This window comes from Pristiophorus japonicus, chromosome 4 (assembly GCF_044704955.1).
Source record: "Pristiophorus japonicus isolate sPriJap1 chromosome 4, sPriJap1.hap1, whole genome shotgun sequence".
Taxonomy (NCBI): Eukaryota; Metazoa; Chordata; class Chondrichthyes; family Pristiophoridae; genus Pristiophorus; species Pristiophorus japonicus.
Window position 1 is genome coordinate 232,971,468 of NC_091980.1, and position 21,376 is coordinate 232,992,843.

The 21,376-nt window shown below is 43.0% G+C and overlaps 1 protein-coding gene and 1 long non-coding RNA gene across 4 annotated transcripts in view; one reads left to right on the forward strand and one right to left on the reverse strand.

Moving 5' to 3' along the window:
• Nucleotides 1-16,324, forward strand: part of slc35f4 (solute carrier family 35 member F4) — a 336,248-nt gene extending 319,924 nt beyond the window's left edge. For all 3 annotated transcript variants that reach the window (XM_070879154.1, XM_070879155.1, XM_070879156.1), the window contains 2 exons: nt 5,364-5,453; nt 15,983-16,324. In XM_070879154.1, coding sequence (XP_070735255.1) covers nt 5,364-5,453; nt 15,983-16,224 — 332 coding nt within the window. In that variant the 3' untranslated portion in view covers nt 16,225-16,324. The remainder of the gene's footprint in view (nt 1-5,363; nt 5,454-15,982) is intronic.
• LOC139263304 (uncharacterized) lies at nt 1,122-16,071 on the reverse strand. The gene is made up of 3 exons (XR_011593090.1): nt 15,970-16,071; nt 5,405-5,777; nt 1,122-3,285 (listed from the first exon to the last, which is right to left on the reverse strand). It is a non-coding gene; the product is annotated as an uncharacterized lncRNA (long non-coding RNA).
• Nucleotides 16,325-21,376: the final 5,052 nt, after the last annotated feature.

The window sequence follows — 21,376 nt, forward strand, 5'->3', positions numbered from 1 at the left end:
CTATCAATTTTATTAGCATACACATGCTAGATGCAAGAGTTAAAATATACAATAATCCCTAAGCTTCCTCTATTGAATATCCAGTCATGTATTCATTTTCTAATATAACTTAATTATTTTGTAAATAAAAACAGAAGATGCTGGAAATACTCAGCAGGTCAGGCAGCATCTGTGGAGAGAGAAACAGGATTAATGGCCGCGATTTCATCCCTGTGGCAAGTCCACTAGGGACTATTGTATATTGGCCAATTAACAGGAAGCTGGTCTGATGACGTCATTTGATGACGCATCATCAGCTGGTTTCCTTAAAGGGAGCATGCTCACATTGCTTCGACAGTTGTTCTGTCAGTTTTCTGCAGCATTGAGGTGCTGCAAACACTGATAAGCACTGCACAGAGGTGCACGGCTGCACCCAGGCTCTCCCATAACTCCCTCCCGATGCTTATGGAGGGGGTCCCAGGACACAGGGAGGTTCTCTTCCCTTTCCATGGGCGGAAGAACATAAGAAACAGGAGCAGGAGAATGCAATTTGGCCACTCGAGCCTGCTCCGCTATTTAATAAGATCAGGGCTGATCTGATCATGGACTCAGCTCCACTTCCCTGCTTACTCCCCATAACCCTTTATTCCCTTTTTGCTCAAAAATCTGTCTATCACCGCCTTAAATATATTCAATGACCCAGCCTCCACAGCTCTCTTGGGCAGAGAATTCCACAGATTTACAACCTTTAGACAAGAAATTCCTCCTCATCTTAGTTTTAACTGGGCGGCCCGTTATTCTGAGACTATACCCACTAGTTTTAGTTTCCCCATGAGTGGAAATATCCTCTCTGCATCCACCTTGTCGAGCCAGCTCATTATCTTTTATGTTGCGATAAGATCACCTCTCATTCTTCTAAACTCCAATGAGTATAGGCCCAAACTACTCAACCTATCTTCATAAGTCAACCCCCTCATCTCTGGAATCAACCGAGTGAACCTTCTCTGACAAGCCTCCAAGGCAAGTATATCCTTCCTTAAATACTGAGATCAAAACTGTACGCAGTACTCTAGGTGTGGCCTCACCAGTACCCTGTACAGTTGTAGCAGGACATCTCTGCTTCTATACTCTATCCCCCTTGTAATAACGGGCAACATTCCATTTGCCTTCCTGAATACTTGCTGTACCTGCATACTAACTTTTTGTGTTTCATGCACAAGGACCCACAGGTACTCTCTGTCCTGCAGCACTTTGCAATTTTTCTCCACTTAAATTATAATTTGCTTTTCTATTTTTTTATGCCAAAGTGGATAACCTCACATTTTCCCACATTGTAGAGAGCAAAACAGTGCAATGCCCTCTACATGGGATCTGGAACCTGTGTGAACAGGACAAGCAACGATGTGTCTCCTCAACCAATCAGATTGAAGAATCCTCACCGAGACACGCAGGGCAGAATTTTCCAGGGGGTCAGCGGGCATGATCGGTAGCGGGTGGGGTGGGAAAATGTTTTTTTTTCACAGCGGGTCGGGACCCTTTGTCAACCCACCACTACACGCCTTTCCCAAATGTTGGGTCTGTCAGCGCTGAGCGGGCCAACATGCAGTGGCAGGGAGACAATTCAGGTCATTCTGACTTTGTTAATAGAGGATTAAGATCAATTTTTAGCTCACCATCAGAGTTTACCAGGTCGCCCACGGGGTCCATGCTGCCTGAGGATCATGTCAGGTAAGCAGAGTGGGAGTTGAATGGCCATGGAATCATCTCATTACTTGACAGCTGGAAATGTGCTATAAAAGCTCCCACCTCACAGCTGTTCATTTTCCAAGCTCAGAAGCCATTATTTCCTGCCTTTGGAAGACAGATTGAGCTTTTTGCAGGTTGCAAGTGTTTGGAGCAAACTCTCTATCGTGTCACCTCATTGGAAAGGCCTGTCTCACCATTGACAGATTGCTTTTGTCATCTCATCTTCATCTGCCATCTATTACATCAGAATGGGTACGGTTTATACTGTCTCACCCTGGTCCTCAGAATCCCATGATCAGCCCCAACACCAGCAGCACCAACAACCACACCAACTTTCTCCGCAATCAATTGATGTTGCACAGGACAGCACCCGACCACATTGCTGCCAGGGATGGCCTCACAATGGCCAGATTTACTTCTCTTGATGCTGTACACCAGAAGCTGCCAGAAGATGCACCAGGTTGGCACCACCCCACACCAACACCATAAAGCATCCCTAACAATGCCCAAGCCATTCCTTTCACACTCATCACCATTATGTCTCACCATTCACTGCAACTTACTAAGCCATTTTTAAAGGTTCACATAAATTTGTCCAAGAACGCAAAGTGGACTTCATAAATAGAGGCATAGAGTATAAAAGCAAGGAAGTTATAATGAAACTTTATAAAACACTGGTTTGGCCTCAACTGGAGTATTGTGTCCCATTCTGAGCACCGCACTTTAGGAAGGATGTGAAGGCTCGAGAGGCAGAAAAGATTAACGAGAATGATTCCAGGGATGAGGGACTTCAGTTATGTGGATAGACTGGAGAAGCTGGGGTTGTTCTCCTTAGAGCATAGAAGGTTGAGAGGTGATTTGATAGAGGTATTCAAAATCCTGAGGGGTCCAGACAGAGTAGGTAGAGAGAAACTGTTCCCATTGGTGGAAAGGTCGAGAACCAGAGAACTCAGATTTAAGGTGATTGGCAAAAGAATCAAAGGCGACATGAGGGAAAACTTTTTTATGCAGCGAGTGGTTAGGATCTGGAATGCACTGCCTAAAAGGATGGAAGAGGCAGACTCAATCATGGCTTTCAAAAAGCAATTGGATAAGTACCTGAAGGAAACAAATTTGCAGGGCTACGAGGAAAGGATGGGGGAGTGGGACTAGCTGAAGTGCTCTGGCAGAGAGCCAGGACAGGCTCGGTGGGCCAAATGGCCTCCTTTTGTGCTGTCATCATCGTCATCATCATAGGCAGTCCCTTGGAATCGAGGAAGACTTGCTTCCACTCTAAAAGTGAGTTCTCACATGGCTGTACAGTCCAATGTGGGAATTACAGTCTCTGTCACAGGTGGGGAAGACAGTGGTTGAAGGAAAGGGTGGGTGGAGAGCCTGGTTTACCACACGTTCCTTCTGCTGTCTGCTTTTGATTTCTGCATGCTCTTGGCGACGAGACTCGAGGTGCTCAGCACTCTCCTGGATGCTCTTCCTCCACTTTGGGTGGTCTTGGTCCAGGGATTCCCAGGTGCCGATGGGGTTGTTGCACTTTACCAAGGAGACTGTAACAATTCTATGATTCTATGAAAATAAAGATTTCAATGTTTGACAGCACATTAACAGAAACTTCACATGAACATTCTCTAAAACAGCCAAGTGCCTACTCTTGTGTGTTTTTAGTTGGTATGATTGCACTAGGATGAGGGTGAGTGTGAGGTGTGGCTAGTGAGATGGGGAAGTGATAACGTAGATAGAGAGGGATGGGTGGAGGTGCAAGGTAAGTTGGTGTGAGTAAGGATGTGCAGGAGTCGGGTCGGGAAGGCAGAGTGATGGGGATGTGATGAGTGGCACAGCAGGATGAGGTTCAGTGTGCCTTGCAGTAACATTTCTTGATCTACTGAGGACATTGAAAGGTTTGTGCTACTGCAGCCCGGCCCTCCTGACGACATCCCTGCTTGTGTCCTCCTGTGCAATGTGCAACCAGGCTGTGTTGATCTCCGAGGGAGGTCTCTTCCAACCATTGGAAGTGCTGTGACTCCCTCCATAAGCATATGGAGGGAATCTTCGGAGAGCCTGGGTGCAGCTCTGCACGTCTGTGTAGTGCTTTTCAATGTTTGCAGCATCTCAATGTTGTAGAACACTGACAGCACAAATGTCAAAATAAATTTGCATATGGTCCCTTTAAGGAAACCGGCTGATGACGCGTCATCAAATGACATCGTCAGACCCGCTTCCTTTAATTGGCCGGCAAAAGTGCTGGGTGGGCTTAACAAGCCCAATTAGGGGAAAATCATTCTACAGAGCGGGCTGGGACCAGCTGCGAGGTCAGGACCCGCCGAGGTTGGTAAAATCCAGCATGCAGTGTCTAAACCAGGAAGTGTAAGTTAAAATATTTAATTCAATGCCAAATTATGTGTAGAAAGTGAAATAAAGAGAGGGAAAGAAAAATGGGATTAAGAGAGAGATAAATGAGACAGAATGAAAAAGTAAAAAAAATGCATTTACTTTTTTTTAAATCTCCAACAATAATTAAAATCTGAGGGAATGAGACTCCACACATGTATAAATACATTTTCAGCGCCAGAGAGGTTGTTTGCTAGTAATTAAGACTTACCACAGTGTTAAAATTCATTCCCACTTGAATGGACAAGCCCTAATGTTGTCTGGGGTGTTTAGTGGGTATCTAGTGGGTATGTACCAGAACTCCACACCCTTTATGTATTTCAATGCTGAGTCTCTCGACGAGATACTGTTAGAGTGAAGCTTGTGGATGAGCAGGACAACTCGGATAGCAAATTCCTAATTTTTGTGTTTAACTGCGCAAGTGCAGATACCAGACTTTCCTGTCTGATTTACTGTTTATAATGGTGAGCACTGTTGCCTCATTGTTATTCTTATCGCAAAATCCGGGATTTCAAGCAAATAAGCTCAACTTGTCTTTGTGCGAAAATAAGACCGCTGAGGGTCAGCATTAATCTTCATGAAGAATATAATTGGTGCACAGCCCAGTATCAACAATGGGAACGACAGCAATGGATGATTGGAGTCCTGCCGAAGTCAATAATAAATCCTTCTGTTAAAGACTGTGAACTCTTTCCTCTCAATCAAAACATCTTTGGTGAAATTTAGATCTTAGTAGCGAAAACACATTTCCAAAGCCAAGTTCTTGGCCCGGTCAGCAGCAAAGCAAAGGTGTTCGCCACTGGCTTCGAAGTAAGCTTCACACAAAGATATCTCAATTTCTATGTCGAGAATTTCTGGGTTTTCCGATGCATGATTAAAATCAACTGATGATCAACGGCATGTACTGGTTGGGCTGAATGATCTGTTTTGCCGTATATTCTATGTAATGGGGATTCACAGCGAAGAGCTGCTGTGACGTCAACAAACTGTCTATGCAGCCAATCGAAAAGCAGAATTCCCAACCATGAACAAGGAAGTGAGTAAGCTTCTAAAATTGTAACTTTTAAAAAATGTTAGAGAGAGCAAAACAAAAATTGTGACTCTCATGGGGAAAGGGCAAAGCTGAAATAAAGATGAACAAACTTTAAAAAAAAATTAACATTTTCTTTTTTAAGTTTCTTAAAAATGTTAATTTTTATTAGAATGGATAATTGACCAGAATTTAAATATCTCTCTAATTTTCTTTCTTTGTGCAGCTTTCAATATTCTTGTGAACGTTGGGGTTGTATTAACATACCCTTTACTCATTTCTATTGGAACTGTTCTGAGTGTCCCTGGAAATGCAGGTAATTTTCTTTTCTTCACTGTGCGTTGCTGTACTGTTCGTTCACTGTAGAATAAAAGTACCAAATGTTTTTCCTATACGTTCAGTTAATAAAGTATTACACTTGTGATAAAACAATAGGTTAGATTTTTGCCTTCACTGTCTGGGCGGTAATCTGGCCGAGTGAATCACCCGCCCTTTGTAGAACCTAACTGCTTTTCATTCTATTGAGCAGGATATCCCCGGTTTGATGTGCTTGGATTCTCTCGAAACCAAGTAAATTACTGGGCCTTCCATTTTGCAGTTGCAATGTTGCTGGTCTTTTACGTCATCGGTGTATCAGTCCCTGAGATAAAAACATGTTGAAAATTGTAGAGTTCTTACAAATACTAGTTACATTTATTCTTGTGCGTTTTACACAATTCTTGTACCCAATTGCCTAATCCACTTGTAACAGACATAACTAATTCTGCACGAAAAATTTTAATTTACTATTCTATGTTCTATTCCAGTTATTTTTTCTCCACAAACTTTCTCTCCTCCACCCTCTTTCCCTTTCTGGAGACATTCACTCCTTGCTGGGGTACAGAGCCATGATTCAGATGAAACAAATGGCTATTATTAAATAAAAACAGAAAATACTCAACAGGTCAGGGCAGCACATGTGGAGAGAGAAATAGGATTAAAGTTTCAATCGATGACCTTTCATCCAAATTGGAAAAGTTAGAGATGTAACAGATTTTAGGCAAGTGCAGAGGCAGGGAAAGCAGAGAGGGGAGGAAAGTACAAAAGTGAAGGTCTGTGATAGGGCGGAAGGCAGGAGTGATTAAATGAGAAACGGTATGATAGTACAAAGCAAAAGGAAATGGTAATGGGACAAGTAAAGACACAAAAGATGAGTCTAGAAGAGGCAAGAATGGGAATGGCAGAATCATTAACAGCTGCCATGTGAAAAAATAGAGGCAGAGGTTATGATCTGAAATTGTTGAACTTGATGTTGAGTCCAGAAGACAGTAAAGTCACTAATCGAAAGTTGAGATGCTGTTCCTTGAGCTTAAGTTGAGCTTCGTTGGAACAGTGTAAGAGGCCGAGGTCAGAGTGGGAGCGGAATGGAAAATTAAAGTTGACAGGCGACTGAAAGCTCGGGGTCACGCTTACAGATTGAACGGAGGTGTTCCGCAAAGTGGTCACCCAATCTGCATTTGGTCTCCCCAGTGTAGAGGAGACCGTATCGTGAGCAGTGAATACAGTATACTAAATTACAAGAAGTACAAGTAAATCGCTGTTTCACCTGGAAGAAGTGTTTGGGCCCCTGGACAGTGGGAAGGGAGGGGGTAAAAGAGCAGGTGTTGTATCTTCTGTGCTTGCACGGCAAGGTGCCGTGGGAAGGGAAGGATATGATTGAGGAGTGGACCAGAATGTCGTGGAGGGAGCGGAATGCTGAAAGGGGAGGGGAAGATGTGTTTGGTGGTGGCATCATGCTAGAGGTGGCGGAAATGATGGAGGATGATCCGTTGAATGTGGAGGCGATGGGGTGAAAGGTGAGGATAAGGGGAGCCCTATCGTGGCTCTCGGACGGAGAGGAAGAGGTGAGAGCAGAAGTGTGGGAAATGGAGCGGACACAGTCAAGGGCCTTGTCAACCATGGTAGAGGTGAATCTTCAGTTGAGGAAAAAGTTAGACTTATCAGAAGCACTAGTATGGAAGGTGACATTGTCAGAACAGATGCAACGGAGACAGAGAAACTGAGAGAATGGAATAAAATCCTTACATGAGGCGCAAGGGGTGGGAGAAAGGGTAGTAAAGGTAGCTGTGGGAGTCAGTGGGCTTATAGTGGATGTTTGTCGATAGCCCATAGAGGCAGGGAAATCGAAGAAGGGACGGGGAGACTCGTAGATGGACCATGTGAAGGCGAGGGAAGGGTGGAAATTGGAAGCAAAGAGCAGTAAATGGCACCGATAGTCAGCAGTGTATCGGAAAAAGAGGTGAGGGAGGGGACCTGAGTAGGACTGGAACAAAGAATGTTTCACATATCCCACAAAAAGGCAAGCATAGCTAGGACTCATGCGGGTCATTATTCATCTGCTAGCCTTAACCATGATTGCTGGTTGGGGTCTCAGCCAGCACAGAAGTGAGGCCACTACAATTGACACCAATGCTTCTGTGTTAGGGGGGGAAAAATAAAACAGCCAAAGTTCCTGCACCCAATAGCTATCAATGTGGCCTCTGCTTGAAAGATATATTTGGATGTTGGGTGAGCTCAACTTTCCACAGTTGAACAGTCAAAATAGCTAAAAAAACATGCACCAAACAAAATGCAACTAAAGCAAACCAAAAAGCCAAAAAGTAATACATCACATTCAGCCCCAATACAGTTAAACACAACTTTAGGAGAAACATCAAAAGTGAGTTTGAAAATCCACTCCTTTAAAACATCCCTTCAGTGGTGACGAGGCATTTCTGGGGCAAACCACGAAAAATGTAAGGGAAGGAAGGAGGCTCTGACCTCATTGCATGTTGTTTGATCTCTTTATAAACCTGCATTTGCCTGAAATGTAAGCCCCTTGCATTACCGTCACAGGCCAGTCAAGAGATGCAGAGCAGTGCAGTCTTGTTGCACTTTTAGGACAATGCGTTTTCCATTACACTTACCATCAGCAGCAGCACACAAGCACAATCATAGCAGCAAAAATCTCTTATTTAATTGCTTGTTCAGGCATATTACTGACCAGTCTTCCCCTGTAATACCCACAGCAAACAGCATAGATACAAAAATTATATCAAAAATAGTGGGGAACCCGAGGTCTAATGAGGGTGAGGAACTTAATGTAATTAATATAAGTAGAGAAAAAGTACTAGAGAAACTAATGGGACTTAAAACCAACAAATACCTGAACCTGACAGCCTACATCCTAGGGTTCTAAAAGAGGTGGCAACAGAGATAGTGAGGCATTAGTTTTGATCTTCCAAAATTATCTAGATTCTAGAACAGTCCCAGCGGATTGGAAGATAGCAAATATAACACCACTATTTAAGAAAGGAGGGAGAGAGAAAACAGGGAAATACAGGCCAGTTAGTCTGACATCAGCCGTCAGGAAAATGCTGGAATCCATTGTTAAGGAAATGATATCAGTGCACTTAGAATTTCATAACATGATTAGGCAGGGTCAACATGGTTTTATGAAAGGGAAATCGTATTTGACAAATTTATTAGAATTTTTTGAGGATGTAACTAGCAGGGTAAATAAAGGGGAACCAGTATATTTGGATTTCGATAAGATGTTGCATAAGAGGTTATTACACAAGATAAGTGTTCATGGGGTTGGTGGTAATATAATAGCATGGGAAGAGGATTAGTTAACGGACAGAAAACCAAGAGTCGGGATAAGCAAACTGGTAGCAATGCAGTGGAGGTGGATTTCCTGGAGTGTATTAGGGATGGTTTTCAAGACCAATATGTCGAGGAACCAACTAGAGGGCTGGCCATCCTAGACTGGGTGATGTGTAATGAGAAAGGACTAATTAGCAATCTTGTTGTGCGAGGCCCCTTGGGGAAGAATGACCATAATATGGTAGAATTCTTTATTAAGATGGAGAATGACATAGATAATTCAGAGACCAAGGTCCTGAACTTAAGGAAAGGTAACTTCGATGGTATGAGACGTGAATTGGCTAGAATAGACTGGCGAGTGATACTTAAAGGGTTGACAGTGGATAGGCAATGGCAAACATTTAAAGATCACATGGATGAAATTCAACAATTGTATATCCCTGTCTGGAGTAAAAGTAAAATGGGGAAGGTGGCTCAACCATGGCTAACAAGGGAAATTAAGGATAGTGTTAAATCCAAGGAAGAGGCATATAAATTGGCCAGAAAAAGCAGCAAACCTGAGGACTGGGAGAATTTTGTAATTCAGCAGAGGAGGACAAATGGTTTAATTAGGAGGGGGAAAATAGAGTATGAGAGGAAGCTTGCTGAGAACATAAAAACTAACAGCAAAAGCTTCTATAGATATGTGAAGAAAAAAAGATTAGTGAAAACAAACATAGGTCCCTTGCAGTCAGATTCAGGTGAATTTATAATGGGGAACAAAGAAATGGCGGACCAGTTAAACAAATACTTTGGTTCTGTCTTCACGAAGGAAGACACAAATAACCTTCCGGAAATACTAGGGGACTGAGGGTCTAGTGAGAAGGAGGAACTGAAGGAAATCCTTATTAGGCCGGAAATTGTGTAGGGAAATTGATGGGATTGAAGACCGATAAATCCCCGGGGCCTGATAGTCTGCATCCCAGAGTACTTAAGGAAGTAGCCCTAGAAATAGTGAATGCATTGGTGATCATTTTCCAACAGTCTATCGACTCTGGATCGGTTCCTATGGACTGGAGGGTAGCTAATGTAACACCACTTTTTAAAAAAGGAGGGTGAGAGAAAACGGGAAATTATAGACCGGTTAGCCTGACATCTGCAGTAGGGAAAATGTTGGAATCAATTATTAAAGATGAAATAGCAGCACATTTGGAAAGCAGTGACAGGATCGGTCCAAGTCAGCGTAGATTTATGAAAGGGAAATCCTGCTTGACAAATCTTCTAGAATTTTTTGAGGCTGTAACTAGTAGAGTGGACAAGGGAGAACCAGTGGATGTGGTGTATTTGGGCTTCCAAAAGGCTTTTGACAAGGTCCCACACAAGAGATTGGTGTGCAAAATTAAAGCACGTGGTATTGGGGATAATGTACTGACGTGGATAGAGAATTGGTTGGCAGACAGGAAGCAGAGAGTCGGGATAAACGGGTCCTTTTCAGAATGGCAGGCAGTAACTAGTGGGGTGCCGCAGGGCTCAGTGCTGGGACCCCAGCTATTTACAATATACATTAATGATTTGGATGAGGGAATTGAGTGTAATATCTCCAAGTTTGCAGATGACACTAAGCTGGGTGGCGGTGTGAGCTGTGAGGAGGATGCTAAAAGGCCGCAGGGTGACTTGGACAGGTTAGGTGAGTGGAAAAACACGTGGCAGATGAAGTATAATATGGATAAATGTGAGGTTATCCACTTTGGTGGCAAAAACGCGAAGGCAGAATATTTTCTGAATGGCGGCAGCTTAGGAAAAGGGGAGGTGCAACAAGACCTGGTTGTCATGGTACATCAGTCATTGAAAGTTGGCATGCAGGTACAGCAGGCGGTGAAGAAGGCAAATGGTATGTTGGCCTTCATAGCTAGGGGAGCTGAGTATAGGAGCAGGGAGGTCTCACTGCAGTTGTTAAGGGCCTTAGTGTGGCCTCACCTGGAATATTGTGTTCAGTTTTGATCTCCTAATCTTAGGAAGGACGTTCTTGCTATTGAGGGAGTGCAGCGAAGGTTCACCAGACTGATTCCCGGGATGGCAGGACTGACATATGAGGAGAGATTGGATCGACTGGGCCTGTATTCACTGGAGTTTAGAAGGATGAGAGGGGATCTCATAGAAACATATAAAATTCTGACTGGACTGGACAGGTTAGATGCAGGAAGAATGTTCCCGATGTTGGGGAAGTCCAGAACCAGGGTACATAGTCTAAGGATAAGGGGTAAGCCATTTAGGACTGAGATGAGAAGAAACTTCTTCACTCATAGAGTTGTTAACCTGTGAAATTCCCAATCGCAGAGAGTTATTGATGCCAGTTCATTGGATATATTCAAGAGGGAGTTAGATATGGCCATTACGGCTAAAGGGATCAAGGGGTATGGAGAGAAAGCAGGAAAGGAGTACTGAGGTGAATGATCAGTCATGATCTTATTGAATGGTGGTGCAGGCTCGAAGGGCTGAATGGCCTACTCCTGCACCTATTTTCTATGTTTCTATGTTTCTATATTTCTAAACGGGTCTTTTTCAGGTTGGCAGGCTATAACTAGTGGGGTGCCACAAGGGTCAGTGCTGGGGCCTCAGCTATTTACAATCTATATTAATGTCCTAGATGAAGAGACCGAGTGTAATGTATCCAAGTTTGCTGATGATACAAAGATAGGTGGGAAGTTAATCTGTGAGGAGAACACAAAGGGGCCGAAATTGCCCCTTCCCTTAAGGCCTGTTACCACCCCAAATCGGCGGCGAAGTGGAGTGGCCGCTGACTTTTGGTGGAATTGCTGCTGCTAGCCCAATTGCCCTCCCGAGTTTCCCCGGCGGTGCCCCGATCAACCCCCTTACCGCTCCTCAGCTGCCGATCGGTGTTAAGCACGTCATCACCGTGCGCACCACCAATCTAACCCCCCAACGGCAACATTCCCCATGGAAAATCTTCAGCCTGCCCAGCTGTACCAACACAATCTTTTCCCTGGTGCTCAAGTGAGGCTGTGGCTTTTTGCAGGGGCCGTGCGGCTTCTCTTCAAGGGAAGGGCTCACTGCCGCCATGTTTTTATTTTGTCGGACGACTGCCAGGTTGGCTCAACAATTAAGGCCCTGGGTTCGGCCAGGCCGCCAACAGGCAGCCTGGCACCCCCTCTTGGGTGCCAAGCTGTTGGCCCAGTCGAAACCCTCCCTGGTGGCCCAGTGGACTGAGTTTTATAAAGCGCGGAGCCTCTCCCCTTTAAGTGAAGTGGAAAGCCGTGGTGACGCGGCGCCGTGATGACGTTATTGCGGTGGTGAATACGCACCTCCCCCAACTTCCGCCTCTCAGTTGTTGTCACCGCCGCATTTTTGCCCCTCAAGTGTAGTCACCGCCTCCATTATGACCAACTTCCGGATGAAAAAAAACCAAAGAGGGCAATTTCCTGAAAGAGTTGACCTCAACCGCAGCTGCGGTAAAAACCGTCGAAACAAGGTGCATGCGTTTAGAACCAGGAGGCATAGACTCAGGATAAAGGGTAGACCATTTAAGACCCAGAGTGAATTTCTTCACTCAGAGGGTTGTGAATCTTTGGAATTCTCTATCCTAAACTTCTGTGAATGCCGAGTTGTTGAGTATATTCAAGGCTGAGATAGATACATTTTTGGACTCTAGGCCAATCAAAGGATATGGAGGTCAGACAGGAATTTGGAGTTGAGGTCGTGATCAGCCATGATCTTACTGAATGGCAGAACAGGCTCGAGGGGCCATATGGCCTATTCTTGCTCCTATTTCTTATGTTCTTATGTTCAAAGACCATGCCAATCTGTATGTCTCAATTCATTTAATTAAAAAATTATCTCAGTATTTTTGTTTAATAAAATAATTTCCTATAATTATCATATAATTATTTTATTCTAATACTAAACTTATGGACCGCAAAGCTAACAATTATAGTTCGTGTCTTGGTAAAGTTCCAATGCTAAATAAAAATATAAGAAAGCAAACATGGAAAATCCACTCAACTCCAAACACTGCCAGCAAGCCAACACTCACTTTCAAGGCTCACACATGAAGAATGGTCACTTGAATGAGATACTAAAGGGCAACTATCACCTATGGACCCATGCCAAACATACCTCACCAAAAATGGCAGTGCCTACAGCAGAGGGGAGAGAAGAGAGAAGAAAATTGGCTGAAAGGGAGAAAAAAAGTGTTCCTTAGATACAACAACTTGTATTTATATAGCTCCTTAAGGTACAAAAATAGTCCCAAGGCACTTCATAGTTTTGGACTGGAATGCAACAATAGGAAGTGGGAAGAGATTTAGGGAAGTAGTAATGGCAAGGATAGTCATGGAAACATAGAAAATAGAAACATAGAAAATAGGTGCAGGAGTAGGCCATTGGGCCCTTCTAGCCTGCACCGCCATTCAATGAGTTCATGGCTGAACATTCAACTTCAGTACCCCATTCCTGCTTTCTCGCCATACCCCTTGATCCCCCTTAAAGAGGTCGGTGAAGGTGGGAAGAGATGAAGCAAGTTGTTAATTTTCACAGTTAATTTGTATTGCAAAATACCACGTTAAAACATACAAGAATCCATGACTAAGTAAAAAATGTTAATAGTTTCTAGCCTGCCCTCATGTAAGTTATTGGGGCAGGGAGCTGAGTGCTGCCAGGTAGATGGCCCAACTCCTTTTCATGTATAATGTTTAAGCTGCAATTTTGCAAGGATAGCAAAAATGGCCTTGACCTGGTCCATGATGCAGGCACATTGGTGCCAGGAGCTATGCCAATCATTGTGACAATCATCCCTGCCTCTAATTTGAATAGACTATTGGCGCATGACAAGCTTGGCTGGAGAGCTCGGCCTGCAGCACACTTATCTCGGAAGCACACATTCTGACAAAGCAATAGCTCTTAAAGGAATGTATGAAAGGGAATTTGTGGTGCCACTGAAGTGAATTAATTGTTTACAGTGGTACTGCGGAAACCTGCAGAGATTCACGACAGCTTAGACAGCTCAGCAGCTGTTCTTTGCTACCTCCACCTTCTCGAAAATGTGTGCTATAAAGCATTGGTACAATGAAGGAGTGTGTTAAAATGGGCATTGGTTGTGCACAGTGCTTGAAAGGCTATTTCCCAAAGAATGCAGCAGTTCCTATGGGTGCACTGGATAGCTGTGTTCTGCTAAGAGATAGCCACCCAATGTTTCTTTTTAAAACTTTGTTCCTGGGATGTGGGCATCACTGGCAAGGCCAGCATTTATTGCCAATCCCTAATTGCCCTTGAGAAGGTGGTGGTGAGCCACCTTCTTGAACCACTGCAGTCCTTGTTAGGGAGGGAGTTCCAGGATTTTGATCCATGTAACGATGAAGGAACAGCGATATATTTCTAAGTCAGGATGGTGATTTGGCCTTCTAGGTGGTAGAGGTTGTGGGTCTGGGAGGTGAAGTCGAAGAAGCCTTCTTATTGGCTTCTTATAGAAGTGCATCTTATAGATGGTACACACTGCAGCCACGATGCGCCGGTGGTGGAGGGAGTGAATGTTTAAGGTGATGGATGGCAATCAAGCGGGCTGCTTTGTCCCGGATGGTGTCAGGCTTCTTGAGTGTTGTTGGAGCTGCATTCATCCAGGCAAGTGGAGAATATTCCATTACACCCCTGACTTGAACCTTTTAGATGGTGGAAAGGCTTTGGGAAGTTGGGAGGTGAGACACTCGCCACAGAATACCCAGTCTCTGACCTGCTCTTGTAGCCACAGTATTTATGTGGCTGGTCCAGTTAAGTTTCTGATCATTGGTGACCCCCGGGATGTTGATGTTGCGGGATTCGGTGATGGTAATGCATTTGTTGATTCTTCATGAGCTCCTCTTCCTCATCAACTTAAGAACCCTCAAAGGAATACCCATCATCAGTTCTTTGTATGATGCAACTTAAGTGCTGGTAGCAACTGAGAATAATGAAAAGTACCAAAATGGAAAAATAGTGGACTATCTAGCAGAATTAACTACTGCATGCAGCAAAATGTATTTGAAAACACAAATATTTTTGCTTACCCATGTCAGAAGCTACCATCTCCCTTTAAGAAGCCTCTGATTGTAGTTTGTGGAATCTTGCTGTGCACAATTTGGTTGCTATGTTTGCATATTAGAAAAAACAGATTACACTTTAAAATTAATTAATTGGCTGTAAAGTACTTTGGGAAATCCTGAGGATGTGAAAGATGCTATATGAACGCAAGTTTGTTCTTTGTTTGCTTGAGCAGGTCAATTCCCAGGCCTCCCGATATGCTCATTTTTGTGCATGTGGTTCCCGCTGTGAACAGAGCCTCGCTTGTAGACAAGGACTTCAGTGTGGGACCTATTTAGCATATTTTTTGTATTTAAATGAGGCCTGCACATGCCAATAATGTGGTTTCTTCCTGTCGACCCCTGAAATCGAGCACCACAAAATGCATAGAGAATCCCCACCCTCTGTCCGCAAGACCTTGCAAAGTCAACCCTTTATAACCATGATACTTTTGTTTCATCAGTCTGTGTTGAGTTCAAACTAGTGCCAATTTCAAGTCATGAAGGGATATTGCACTAAAGTCTTCCTGCTATAAGCTTCATGCTGTACAATTATCTCAAAATAGGAAGTTTTTATCTGCATTTCTTGTATTTTGCAGAATGTAAATTTGTTTTGATTTAAGTGGGGATTTTCCGAGTTTGCATTGTGGGCAGAGAGCCCTAGCACCAGCTACAGCCAGCAGACATTCAGGCGCATACTGCTCATGATTTTCCCAAGAATTAAATGAATATTGGACAATTATGGGTATTGTGTGCCCGCATTTTCAATATTCACTTCCCGCTTGTAGCATGGACTCACAAATGACACCTTTAAGGTGATTCCCATTTTACTTATAGGAGGCAAAGGAAATGGCAGATAATGCTTTGATAATTTTAAGAATTCCGAACTTTATAAAATAAGACACAGCACATCTGATTCCTTAGGCTGGATTATGTACTGGTGACAAGCACAAATAAGTCGGGTGTAAAATGTAATATTTTAGCTATGAAACGTACAGAAAGAAACAACAGGATAATTCAAGACTAATTATGAGGCATTTCTGAATAACTATCAAATTGCATATGGTATTCCTTACAATATAATATGCCAGGTTATACTACATTCAATTTGCAACATAAGTAATAAGTTGTAAAGGAACATTTTTAACTGAATTCAATTACCTGTTTTACACAGCTGTTGATCTTCTGAAACATGAGGTAATATTCAGTGTGGTGAGGTTGGCTGCAACTACCATTATATGCATCGGCTTCCTGCTCATGCTTCTTCCTGAAGAATGGGATGAAATAACTTTAAGGTTTATTAACAGATTAAAAGAGAAGAAAAATGAAGAACAAACAGAAGATGTCACAGAGTCCAGTGTCCACATTCGGAGCAGAAGTCGAGCAAATGGAACAGTTTCAATTCCTTTAGCTTAACAGCAGCTCAGTTTTTAAATGCACGGGAATGTATATTCTGTGAATATAATTTAGTTTTGTGAAACACAGTATGCTATTATGACAGTATTACTTTTTGAAGCCAAGATCTACTGTATACAATATAAGTATGATACAGTTAAGAAACTAAGAATACATTATTGCAATTTAAACTTTATAAAGTTACATGGGAATGGGTGTTAATGTCTAATAAAGTTTTTGTAAAGAAAGTCCTTGCATTGTTTTTTTATTATTTATTTAATGATACAGTTCTTTGGTTAAAAAGAGCATTTTGTCTTTTTGATCGTTGTTACTGCACTCAATTGTATTCTAACACAATCAAAATAAAAGACCTATAGAGCATATGTAGCAATGTCCTACTTTGTCAAATATAGATCATGCTGTAACTTCTTTGAATACTGTTTAAGTGCTGCAGTCAATGCATGAGAAATGTATGCTGGCAGCTCATTATAATGAGACTGGTGTGCAGCCAGTGCCACCCTTACTGCTTATTGGCAGTGCGGTTGTTTGGGAGGGCTGTGGGCAGGAATCAGATGTCACTGACCCGACTTAAAGGCAGCCTGCACTGCTTAGAAAAGGGAGGTGTACTGTGGCTACCGTAAACAGGAGGCAGTTTGAAACTGGACAACATGGCTGGAAGACTTTCAGATTCTCAGATGCAACATTGGAGGCCCTCGTTCAGGCAGTCGGCAGGAGGAGGGGAGACCCTGTTCTCACATGGAGACAGAGAGTGCTCCAGGCAAAAAATGCATCGATAGTGGGAAGAGCTGGCTTGGGAGGTCAATTGCAAGGGCTTAGCTCCAAGGACCTGGTGGCAATACCAAAAGAAGTTTAATGACCTCTCCAGGGTTGTCAAGATAAGACTCCTAACTCTCAGCTCAATTGGTCTCTGCTCACATCTGCACCAACTGCAACTCCACGACTCACAACTCTCCCTTCTCCTTCACCAAGGAGGCTGTAACTGAACTCTGTCGTCTGCTGCAGGCACAACTGGAGCCCCAAACCAGGGCATGGACAACACTTCCTGCGGCTGTCAAAGGTCACTGTGGTCCTGAATTTCTATGCCACGGGGTTCTGATATAGTAGATGGGGAGAAAATGTTCCCACTAGCAGGAGGGTCGGTAATCAGAGGACATCGATTTAAGGTAATTGGCAAAAAAGCCTTGGGGGAGATGAGAATGACTTTAAATCAGCGAGTTGTTATGATCATGAATGCATTGTCTGAAGAGGTGGTGAAAACCAATTCAGTCGAGACTTTCTAAAAGGAAGTGGATATATATATACTTAAAATGGAAAGATTTGCAGGGCTACAAGGAAAGAGCAGGGGAGTGGGATTACTTCTATAGCTCTTTCAAAGAGCCGGCATAGGTCTGATGGGCCAAATGGCCTTGTTCTGTACTGTATGATTCTATGATTTTATTATTTTATGTATTCTGACAATTTTAGCAATGTAATTGATTGTTCTATATAGCTGAAACCAGATTTCACATTTTTAAAATAAAATAAAAACAGAAAATGCTGGAAATACTCAGCAGGTCAGGCAGCATCTGTGGGGAGAGAAACAGAGTTAACATTTCAGGTCGATGACGATTCATTAGAACTGGAAAAAGTTAGAGATGTAACAGGTTTTAAGCATGTACAGAGGCAGAGAAAGGGGGAAGGGGAGAAGGGACTCCACTCACTTTCTCCAAATATAAGGTGTTGCTATGGGAATCCCTATGGGTCCAAACTGTGCCTGACTTTTCATGGGAAATGTGGAACATTTATTGCTCCATTTATATTGAGGTCCCCTCCCTCACCTCTTTTTCCGATACATTGATGATTGTATCGGTGCCGTTTCCTGCTCACGTCCCGAAATGGAAAATGTCATCAACTTTGTTTCCAATTTCCACACTTCCCTCGCTTTCACATAGTCCATCTATGACTCTCCCCTTCCATTTCTTGACTTCTCTATCTCCATTTCTGGGGATATGCTATCAACAAATATCGACTATAAGCCCACTGACACCCACAGCTAAATTGACAACACTTCCTCCCATCGCGCATCCTGTAAGGACTCTTCCATTCTCCTAGTTTCTCCGTCTCCATTGCATCTGTTCTGACAATGCCACATTCCATACCAGTGCTTCTGATATGTCTTCCTTCTTCCTCAACTGAGGATTTTCCTCCACTGTGGTTGACAGGGCCCTCGACAATGTCTGTCCCATTTCCTGCACTTCTGTTCACTCCTTCTCCTCCCTCCCAGAACCACGATAGGGTTCCCCTTGTTTTCACCTTCCAATTCACATACAATGGATCATCCTCCGCCATTTCTGCCAAATCCAGCATAATCCCATCACCAAACACATCTTCCCCTCCCTTTCCCTTTCAGCATTCCGAATGGATCGTTCCCTCTGCAACATCCTGGTCCACTCTTCAATCACCCTCAACATCCCCTCCCCTTCTCTTGTCATCTTCCTGTACAAGTGCAGGAGATGCAACACCTGCCCTTTTACCTCCTCCCTTCCCACCGTCCAGGGCCCCAAGCACTCCTTCCAGGTGAAACAGCAATTTACTTGTATTTCTTTCAATTTAGTACTGTATACTGTATTCACTGCTCATCTCTGTATTGGGCAGAGCAAACGCAGATTGGGTGATCGCTTTGTGGAACACCTCCATTCAGTTCGCAGAGTGTGACCCCAAACTTTCGGTTGCATGTCATTTTAATTCTCTGCCCTACTCCCACTCTGACCTCTATGTCCTTGGCCTCCTACATTGTTGCAATGAAACTCAACGTAAGCTCGAGGCACAGCCTCACATCTTTCGATTAGGCACTTTACAGCCTTCCGGACTCAACACTGAGGTCAACAATTTCAGATCATAATCACTGCACCCATTTTTTGGGGACAACAGCTGTTGGTAATGATTCTGCTATTCTTATTTACAGCTCCTCTAGGCACATCTTTTGTTTCTTTACTTGTCACATTAACATCCCCATATGCAATGCACTATTATCCTTTTTGTCATTTAATCTCTCCAGCCTTCCACCCTATCACAGACCTTCCCTTTTGTTCTTTCCTCACCTCCCACCTTTCCCTGCCCCTGCACTTGCTTAAAACCTGTTACATCGCTAACTTTTTCCAGTTAGAATGAAATGTCATCGGCCTGAAACTTTACTTTGTTTCTCTCTCCATAGAGGCTGCCTAACCTGAGTATTTCCAGCATTTTCTGCTTTTATTTCAGATTTCCATCATGCTCAGTATTTTGCTTTTGTATTTAATGCTTCCTATTCTCCCAGCTGTAGCAACGCTGAACGCCAAGGATGTTAGAAACTAGGGGTGCCTAAAACTATATATGGTTAAATGAATGAAACTGTGATGCAAACAATACTGTGTTTAAATGACTGTATGTTTCTGCTCAAGACACGTAGGGGTTAATGTACACTTTGTGTCTTACGGGAACTGTGTAAGTTTCAGTTTCCCGGAAAGCTTGTATTAAAATTTGAGACAAAGTGTTTTAATTAGTTAGATTAAATGATGCATAACATTCCACATAGAGGCCCACAGCATGACCTTGCCTGGCAGGCTTAGCTGTCTATTGTTTGTAAGTTTAGGATTTTGCATTTGTTTAATGTGTCTTTAATTAACCAATGAAGGCTAATCTATGTTTCTTCCATTATTACTAATAACCATAATATAATACTAAGGTAGAATTTGGAGTTTGTTTAATAAAACTCCTTGTTAAGATAATTAAAAGTTAATTAGTATAAAGAACATAGAAGGAATTTATGGGAGCTCAGGTATCATCTCAGGGTGGAACAGACTGTTAGATTAAGAGGAGATAGTTTGGATAGTGGCTAGTTGAGCAGACAGCTCTAGCCTGGGGCTTCTGATTTAATGGCCCAAGGTTGGGCCTGAGACATGCACCAGGGAGCACAGGGCCAGATGAGATAAGAGGGATTCAGATGGATTGGCCTTGAAATCATATAAACAAGAAAGCATGTGTAATAGTTGTGAAGACTCTCCTTGAGGGAGCGTCTTCATCTGTAGGTTTAGACAAATAACTCGACATGCCATTGGGCACCTTGTTTTAAGGGGAACCTCTATAAGTTAAATGGCCCTGTCCATTATTCTACCTCAGTCCCACCTCTAAAAAGAGAATAACAGGAAGAGCTAAAGAACCCTTAGCTCAGACAGTGGAGCGGCGAACTGCCAAGAGTGGAACACTCCTCCGAGAGGGGACCAATACTGAACTTAGTCTAACGCTCTTGGTTAGTTCAAGAAGAGAGAGACACACGTGAGACAAGAAGGAGAACAAATAAGAAGAGTTGTTCGCGCACACCAGCCACCTGCCAATCGGGTCCAACTTGTCACGGTCGTATGTTTTTGCTGTATAACTAGTGTGTTATATTCCATTCTAAATGCCAATTAAACACAATATACCCATTGTATTGGTTTGCCCTCGATCCTGATTATTTGCAAGATTAGAAATAAGTTAATCTCAACAGGGATACACTTGCAACCCTGCTAATCAGCATTGCGAAGGATAAATGAGGAAATTATATTGTATGTCATATTTCCCTGAAATACTTTGTATTGTAATATGCCTGTCTATTTTTGTCTTATGCTCCCACCTCCGAAAGATCTAGGGTTGAATAGATCTAGGATTCATATAAAATTCTAGTTATCCTTTCACTGTCAGTGCGTCAGAAATATTGCCCCATCTCCACCCCAAGAATTTCAGGGCCCATATGTATGATTCACAACATTTCTAATTAATGGATAATTTGAAAAATAATGACCTCATCATTACCATTCAGATTTAAGATGTTTTCCATTGTTTTTAAGGTTCTTTCAGTATATCAACAAACTACTCTGATGGTTGCTGAGGTTCTACGTATCTACATAATGTTTAGAGCGAGATCTTGCAATTTTCTCAGAAAGTCACAGAGAGTTCATCCTGCCTCATGATTAGGCTGGAGGAGCACTGGGGAACTCAGGAAGGAGAATGAAAGTGAGTAGAAACAGAATTTAAAAGTGAGAGGAAAGTAGGGGGCCTAAGCAAAGGAAAAAACGGTAGGTAGCATAAAAAAGCAAAATAAAAATCAGATGTCAAATACAGAGATGAAAAGTAACAGGAGAAACAATAAGGCTGA